This window comes from Vicia villosa, linkage group LG1, assembly GCF_029867415.1.
Source record: "Vicia villosa cultivar HV-30 ecotype Madison, WI linkage group LG1, Vvil1.0, whole genome shotgun sequence".
Classification (NCBI taxonomy): Eukaryota; Viridiplantae; Streptophyta; class Magnoliopsida; order Fabales; family Fabaceae; genus Vicia; species Vicia villosa.
Genome location: NC_081180.1, coordinates 110,989,231 through 110,998,212, shown reverse-complemented (window position 1 = coordinate 110,998,212; position 8,982 = coordinate 110,989,231). Strand labels below are relative to the sequence as shown.

Genomic DNA, 8,982 nt, shown 5'->3' with positions numbered 1-8,982 from the left:
TATTTCATATTTTATAAAGGTGAAGAATAAAATAAAAAATTACACAAAGGGAAGAAAATATTCAAACTAAAAACAATAAAATATAAGTTTTTCAAAATAATTTAGTAGTTAATAATAAATAGTAACGAATATTATAAGGACATTTTTTAAAAACTTAAAAGAATAAATTTAAAACAATTCAATATATCAAAAATTAAAACAATTCAGCTAAATTTTTTTAAAAAGATTAAAAATTAATTTTTTTAAATAATATTTCCTTTATTTAAAATTCTTAAATAATGCCACTTAATTAAATTACCTATGCAATATAAATTATAATAGACTATCAATAAAAATGAACAGTGAGTTACTCGTTTAGTCAGCTCCGGGTAAATTTTGGTCAAAATAAAAACTTTCAATAATTTTATATCTATTTTATTGAACCGAATAAACTGTTTGTTCATGTATCTGAACACGTGGCAATCTTTCATTGGCTAAACATTTTTCTAACGCTTTGAATAAAAAATGCGCTCGATATTTTTATAGCCGTTAGAACTCTTATCTATCATCATCATTTTCTCCGTTTTCTAGAACAAAAAAATAACACTCGCTTCACTTCTTTCACATTTTCAACCCTAATTTACAAAACTCAGTTTTTTTTCTTTCTCATTTCACATAAAATTCCGCTGGAAAATCTCACGAAAATGAAGGGAGTGAAAGGAAAGTTGCTGAAGAAGCTGAAATCAATCAAACAGATTGGATATCTAAAGCCAGATCGAGTTCTTCAGGTGAAATCCATTGATGGGTATGCAGATTTTCTCCCAAAGATTTCATCTTTCAATATATCGAACCCGTTTGTTTCTGGAGAAAACGAGGGTAAGAAAATTGTCGAGAATTGCGAGAATTTGAAGGAGGGAGAACCCGAGATCGTTGATGTGTCAGAGCTCATGAAAGGTCTTGAGGAAGATGAAGAAATGGTATTGGATGATGATGGTAACAATGAAAACAAAGAGAATATCCCTATTTCGGTTTCTCAGAGATGTGTTCCAGAAGAAACAGAGTCGAAACAGAGCGAGGTTTTGAGAGATAAGAAGCCACCACTGTTGCCGAGAGGTAATTCTGATAGAAAAAGGAAAATTTCGTTTTCGGAGAGTGATGAAATGTCGTTCCGGAGACCGGATTTGAATTCGGGCAGCTTGTTTGATCCGAAGCTACTCGCTGCTTTCGAGGAAGCGGTGAAGGAGCATTCTAGAATGACAGAGGAACAGAGGAAGGCCAGAGTTGAAGAAGAGTCTTTACAGGAAGTAAAATTTGTTGATGATGAAGTTGAAGTTGATCCTTTGTTGTTGTTTGAAGAGAAATGTCCACCGGGTGGTGATGGAACTGTGATTTTCTACACAACATCACTTACAGGAATCAGAAAGACTTATGAAGACTGCAACAGAATTCGTTTCCTTCTACAAAGTTTCAAGGTTTTGTATCTTGAGAGAGATGTGTCGATGCATAGAGAGTTTAAGGATGAGTTGTGGAGTATTTTGGGTGAGAAAATTGTGCCTCCGAGGCTTTTTGTTAAGGGGAGATATATAGGTGCAGCTGAGGAAGTTATGAGTTTGCATGAACAAGGGAAGTTGAAGAGAATTCTTGAAGGGGTTCCATTGGATTGGTCGAATGGTCCTTGTGATTCTTGTGGTGGTTTAAGGTTTGTGATGTGCTTTCAATGCAATGGTAGCCATAAGATTTTTGCTAAGGAAGAGAAAGAGACTAGTGAGTGTTTGCAGTGTAATGAGAATGGATTGGTTGTGTGTGCTTATTGTGGCTAGATTGAGAATGTTGTTCATGATACTATACTTGTTTGTTCAATTTGAGGTTGTAGTGTCTATAATTGTGCTTTGTGATTACACATTGATAGAGTTATTTTTTGGTGTAAGTGCTATAAGCACTGATTTTTCATTGGATGTTTGCACTGTTTCTTGGCTAAAGTCTATAGTTGTTTTAATATCAGATTCAGTGTCTATAGTGCAATTTTACTTTGATGGTTTTTTCTCACTATTTTGTCTTGTCTCTTTGTATTCTGTAACGATAGAATCATCAATAACTATTAATAATCTCTTCTCATCTTAAATACATAGTTACATCTCTTCCATTTCTACATTTCAAACCTATCTCTATCTTTCTCTGATCCAAATCTCAACATGTTGCAGCCTCAAAAACATCCTTTTGTTCTCTTACTTTCTTCATTGTTTTTACCATTCCTCTATCAATGTTCTGCTACTCAATTCATAGTGGGGGATTCATCAGGTTGGGTTATTCCACCATATCCAACATACTATACTAGTTGGACAGATTCCCATTTCATTAGAGAAGGAGACTCTCTAGGTAAAGGCTTAAGTTCTTGCTTTGATATATGTATATTATGCTAGTTAGGAACATTTTCATTATATATTTTTTTGTGATGTTAACACAGAATTCAACTTTGATACAAAATTCTACAACCTAATTCAAGTGTCAAAATCTGAGTATGAGCATTGCACAGCACTTGAACCTTTGAAGGTATTCAATACTAGCCCTATAAATTTCCCTTTAAAGGAGAAAGATGTCTACTACTTCATATGTAATGTCTCAAATTATTGTAGTTTAGGCCAAAAGATTGTAATTGATGTCCATCATTTTTCTCCACAAATTACACCAACACCATCAGCATCACCTCCAAAGATATCTTCACGATCATTACCAAATGGTTATGCTCCTCAACCAAGTGCTGCCATGATTATTAACCCTTCAAAATCTATAGATGTACCATCTCCTACACCTTTAGGAGGTCCTGCTTCACCATCTTCAAGTCAAGGGGTGAAATATGATGTTGATGTGGTATTATTGGTTTGTGTTAAGGTTGGTACATTCCTAGGATTTTGGATAATGTAATGTTAGAGCTTTATCTAGGGACTTGGTAGGGTTAACTTTGGGTTTGATTAACTTGAAGTGTGATTCTCATTTACTTGTTATGTTATGCAATGGGATGTTTTGATTTTTCTGTATTTGAAGAGACTTTGTAGCTTTTGGAAATTAGTTCTTATGTTTAGACATATGTTTCTCACATTTTTAGGCGCGATTTATGATATTTTGTTTTTATTAGGAATGTTATCCCAAACTCTGAGTAACATACCTAAAAGTTGATAGAGAGCTAGTAACCAAAACATCACATAAACTTAATGAATATATTTCTGTCGATGATTTCTTGTTGTGCAAGTTACCACCAAAAATTTCATGCTTTTCATGATTAGCCGATAAACCCCTATGGTTTATTCTGTAACACTTGGTTTTATTTTCCAAATACATAGTCTAAGGGTTTTCACCATACTTTGGATAAAAAGATGCTACCAAACCAGACTTAAAAAAAATCGTTGTCACAAGTGCAATTTATCGTACATATCATCTTATCAACCAAACAAACGACGAGTCAAACTAGCAAATGACTAATCAGCTGATAAGTACCAAATTTCTTATGATAACTGCAAATACATATATAATTATCATCAACACACATCCACAGAAAGACATTGGTCTGGACTCTGGATTATACAGAACGATATGTCTTCCTACAAACCGGACAAGTCAAATTCATTCTCAACCAAGGATCAACACAAGCCACATGAAAGAAATGTCCACAACCAGGAAGCATTCTCAACAAATCAGCTTCTCTATAATCCATCAAACATATGGAACAGCAACAACTACTAACAGAATTAATATTATTGCTGTTACACATCTTAACTTCAGATAAACGTGGAAGGGTACTAATTTGATCATAGCTTCTACACACATTTGCAGTATTTTGGTCAGCTGGTTGATCCACTACTACAGTTATTGTGGTGTGGTTTGTTTCACGTGCAAGCTGTGGAGGTAGAGGTGAAAAAGTTGGTAGAGTGCATAGATAAGAGGCAATTGTAACTATAAGGGTTACAATTATCAAGCATACAAGAAATAAAATGAAATAACCCATTTTTCTAAACTCTGCATCATGAATGTTCATGTCTAGTGGCTATATTTCATGAGATAATTTTTAGCACGGTTTTGTTTATATATGTGTTAATTTACGTTATGGAAAATCTACTGTGAAGTGACGTTTTTTTAATTATTTGTTTTGTTTACCGTAATGGCAAATCTATATGTCCTATAATTTATGTAATGTTGGAGCTTTAATCTGTCCTATTGTAAGAAAAATATTCTAGTTATATACTGCTGCTGCGTACCGAGAGGATCAAGAATCTACTGTCTACTTAGAATTAATTAATTAATATAGGTGATTATAAATTTATCTGTATCTTTTTCTTAATCAATTTATGCTCTCTCATCCTCTCATGAACACTAGGATAAAATATGTAGAAACTTCTTTTCGTTTGGCTAAAGTTACATTCTGTGTAAAATGTCTTAGAAACAACAAACAATTGTATTATTTTAGAATTAATTAAATATGTTAAAATAAATGGGATCTTGTGATTGGTTGAATATACATTATCCAACTTTTTGTGATGGGTAGAGAAGTTATCCCCCTGTACCGGAAGCTCAAGTCCAAAGTTGCAATTTACAATCTTCAATCTCCGATCAATTCTGATTCTCCAGCGGAACAATAACATTGTCTGTGAGAATAGACATTTGATTCCTGTATTTTCCACTTTCTAACATTCATCTCTCGATTCATTGAACTGAAGCTTCTTCAACCTAGCAATTCGGATTCCTTGAAACCGAGCATCAAATCTCTGTTCTCGATGTACTCCGATCGTAGATCAACTATGATTATTAGTTTCTCAGATCTCTGATTTCCAAATCTTCCAATAATTCCATGTTCTAGAGCCACTCACTGTGCTCTGTTGCGTGAGGCCGCCACAAGTACTCAAGGCGCAATAAACTCACCGCCTCCTTCACAAAACGAAGGCAATTAAGCCACTGCGATCAATCCGCTACATCAAGATCTCGTTCTACCTTCTACATTCGTAAGTTCTGCTCCATAGATTCAACAAGGTGAACTATCGTTCAAGCCTCCAGTAGTACCAGGACTAGAATTACTACAGGGATTCCATTTGCTGCAAGCCAACCTCGATGTGCAAGGCACGAACGAACTGTTAAATAACATGTACAACATGGTTCGATAATCAAACTCACATGCGATGGAAGAGAGGTTACTTCGTCTCGAAGAAAACATGTATAGCGCCAATCCAAGAGGAACTATGGTGCAGAAAGCTGCATCTAGAAGGAGTTGTACCATCATCCACGAGATCTCAAAACCCTCAAAGAAGTCAGAGGCATCAGAATCATCCCTGTAGCCCTGAAGGAGGTCGAGGTAGGTATGCTACCCTCGAGGAACAAGTGAAGAAGCCTTTGGCAAAAAACCAACAGAAGAATCCTCTTTCCGCCCACATTCTGGACAGTCAGATGCCAAAATCATTGGAATAAACTTTGAAGTTGCATGATTACGACGGAAAAGGAGACCCCGACGAATATGTACAACATGTTAACCACTTGAATTATTACCATGCTAATGTGGCGGCGAAGTGCAATCCTCTAGTACGAATATCTGCTTGACGAGGGCGTCGATTCATGGACGGACCTCTATGAAAACTTCACTAGTCGTTTCACGGCTCGGAAAAGGCATCCTATGATGATAGCTACCTTTAGTAGGATAACATGGGGGAAGAAGGAGAGCCTGCAATTGTCCCTTGACCGCTTCACACAAGTGGTTGGGAAAGTGGGAGGCTCCGACGAGAACTTTAAATGCTGGATTTTTTTAGAACGGTTGAAGAAAGATAGCTTATTTAGGAAGAAATTAGGACACAAGGAAGCCATAGTCTGAAGGAGCTATTAAACAGGGCACAACCCTTCATTAATCTTGAAGAAAAACTTATCGCCCGAGAAGACAGCCAAACAACTACAGATGTAAATAGTCGATCATCAGGGATGAATCCAATTGGCAAAATGAGGAATCTGATCGCGAGACCCACAACAAGTATGACAAGTATACCCCCTTAAAACATCTTGGGAGAAGATCTTTCAGGAGTGTGCCAACACCGAATTTCTGAAGCCCTGGATCAAAAATTGCTTTCCAGTTAGAGAATCCTCCCAAACAGACAAGTCGAAGTACTGCCGGTTTCACAAGAGCCATAATTACACCACCAACGATTGCATCTAACTAAAGGATGCGATTGAAGGTCTAATAAAGAAAGGCCTATTGTATGAATATAAAAGGGTGGTAATAGAGATCAAGAAGAGTTTTCGATAAATAAATCCCCGACAAAAATAGTTTATGCCGTGACAACCCAAAAAAAGGTGAGTAGTGAGGGAGAGGGGGCACATAAGGGGAAGCACAAGCAAATTATAGCCATTACAAGAGTTTCCTCTAATGCAAACACCCTGTGAAAAGGGAAAATAAAGACAAAGAAACACAGTTAATGAACGTCAATTAGAAAGTCGGAAGCACCTTGGCCAAGACCTCGAACACACTGATACTCAGATTAAAGGATACCGAGAAAGTAAAGGGAATCTACAATGATATATTCCCTCTGGTTATCACCTTGACTATCACCCAATTCCAGGTATCCTGGATATAGATTAATGGAGGCAACTCTTGCGATATAATGTACTCAGGGCTGGTTGAGGAAATAGGCTTAAAGAAGGATAACTTATGACCATACAAGGGGTATGACTTATAGGTATTCAATGACATAACGAACCTCCCTTGAGGGTACATCAAACTGATAATTTCTGTAGGGGAGGGGAAAGATGTAGGGATTGTCTCTTTGCAGTTCCTCGTATTTCCCTAAAAGAGCATCTAAAACTGCATACTTAGAAGACCCTTCACGGAGGCCTTCAACACTGTAGCTTCACTGATTCTTGTTAAGCTAAAATTCCATAATCTTCATGGAAAACCACTTACAGTCAATGCTAACCTTGTAGGATCCAAGGGGATCTACCATGCATTGCAACAAGATCAAAAGGAGGGAGAGTATAAAGCCATGGAGATCAATGTAGCTTCTGTCACCGATTAGTTGAGGAACATGAACATTTGGCCTCCCACAAGTAGAACATATCACGTCGGCCAAGTGAACAAGAATGGTTGATTAAAAATATATATAAAGACGGGCGAATAAAATGTGGCAATCCCACCTTGTTATGTTTACAACCTCATTATGTTATCGTTTCTTTATATAATTAAATACCTCACCATAATGTACTACGATATTTCCATTTTAATGAACAAAATTTCCTCATGAAATATCTATTTTCTTTGTGACCGGAAAATGTAATAAAGAGTCTGGGGTATAATCGAAGAGATCGAGGCCCCAACACAAAGACTTATGGGCGTTGTCATAAATGCCACAAGTGTGCGACTAAAGCAATCAAAACCTTAATATGCAAAATACACACACACAGACACACACAAAGAAAGTGACAAAACCACTAAAATAACAATAACTAGCCTGCCCCCTCATGATAGCTAAACACTCAAAAGGCTTCGGTGGGTCTGTAACAGCCCGATTTTATTTCTGTATTTATTTATTAGGTGTTTATTTTTATTAATTATTATTTATGTGATAATTAATTATTTGGCGTGTTTTGTGATTATTTGAATATATGTGGTATTTGAATATTTCCGTAGATGTGTTAAGATTAGTAATTAGCTAATGGGCCTAATTAGTTAGAGAAATAGAAAGAAAAGAGGCTATAGGAGAAGAGAAGAGAAAAGAAGAGAAAGAGAAAAGAAGAGAAAGAGAGGAGATTCTTGAAGAAGAAGAAATAGACATTCCATCTAAGCCAAGGTAAGGGTGTGAATCCAAGTGATTATGAGTACATATAATTGGGTAATGTATGTGGGGTTAGAAAATGCATGATTTAGGATTTGTAGTTTACTATTTCATGCATGTTGTCTTGGAATTGGTATGTTAATTCATAAATTGTGTGAAATCTAACTTGTTATAATGATTTTATGTATGATTCTATGAATGGGTATGAAGGTAACATATGATTTGATTGATATATGTTGATTTTGTGAAACCCTAAATTTGGAGATTAGGATAGAATCTATGAATTTGATTTATGATGTTTTGATGCTTATCATTGATTATATATGTTAAGTATATGATATAAGCATGAAATTCATGGTAAAATCTGAACTGGAATTGATTTTGGGTGAAAATGGGGGAAGGAGGATTGTTGTCAACGCAACAGGACTTTTTTTGCAGAGGGCGCGTCGCGCGGGTTTTGGGCGCGTAGCGCGCTGTTGAAAACTGCGCAGACCCTCTTGGCAGAAGGTAGTGCGCGTCGCGGGAAACTAGGGCGTGTAGCGCGACCTGTAGCTGAAAAATGAATATTTTATTTTCTTGAATTAACTTGTAGAATTGCTTGCTATTGATTTATAAATAACTATCGTGAGTTTTGATTAATTATTTGGTATGTATTGGATGGTATATGGTTGAATTTATAAGATAAACATGATACTTAAAGTAATTATATGTGTTATGATGTGAATTGATGAATAATGATGCAATACATGTGTATGCTATGCTTGAATACATGTGATTGAATTGTGGTGTGCTAATTGATGCATTGTTTGGGATTGAAGTCATGTTGTGTATGTTGTGCAATGTTGGAAGAGATGTGATTACGTAGTTTAGGAGGTTGCGATCGTCTTATTTGCATGAGTCTTGTTTTATTGCACACTTACACTAGCATGAGTCTTGAAAGAGGCAATGTCTGGTAATCTTGTGAAGATTATTTGCTTGTCCCAAACCTAACGCCGAATGGAGTTTGAAAGCTTAACACCAAATGAAGCTTTAGAGGTGGTTATCTAGTCCGAGAGATGGACAATCGGCTTGCTGAAAATGGTAACAGAGAGATCCACATGCATATCGCATTGAGTCACACTTGAGTCGCACGTGTCAATGTGAATTGTTAAATGTTATGTGGTTTATGTGATATGATTGTGCGAATATGATTTTGGTGAAAATTCAT

General features: G+C 36.1%; 3 protein-coding genes across 3 annotated transcripts; 2 read left to right on the top strand and 1 right to left on the bottom strand.

Annotated features, from left to right (window-relative positions):
* Nucleotides 1-567: 567 nt before the first annotated feature.
* LOC131614354 (uncharacterized protein At3g28850-like) lies at nt 568-1,980 on the top strand. Its single transcript, XM_058885951.1, has one exon. It carries the CDS (start codon nt 684-686, stop codon nt 1,797-1,799), a length of 1,116 nt encoding a protein of 371 aa, XP_058741934.1. The 5' UTR covers nt 568-683; the 3' UTR covers nt 1,800-1,980.
* Nucleotides 1,981-2,171: 191 nt separating this feature from the next.
* LOC131614347 (cucumber peeling cupredoxin-like) lies at nt 2,172-2,972 on the top strand. The gene is made up of 2 exons (XM_058885946.1): nt 2,172-2,355; nt 2,444-2,972. Exons 1-2 carry the CDS (start codon nt 2,172-2,174, stop codon nt 2,899-2,901), a joined length of 642 nt encoding a protein of 213 aa, XP_058741929.1. The 3' UTR covers nt 2,902-2,972.
* A 581-nt stretch (nt 2,973-3,553) lies between these two features.
* LOC131614339 (putative RING-H2 finger protein ATL71) lies at nt 3,554-4,009 on the bottom strand. Its single transcript, XM_058885941.1, has one exon. The coding sequence runs from the start codon at nt 4,007-4,009 to the stop codon at nt 3,554-3,556; it is 456 nt and encodes a 151-aa protein (XP_058741924.1).
* Between the last annotated feature and the right edge of the window lie 4,973 nt (nt 4,010-8,982).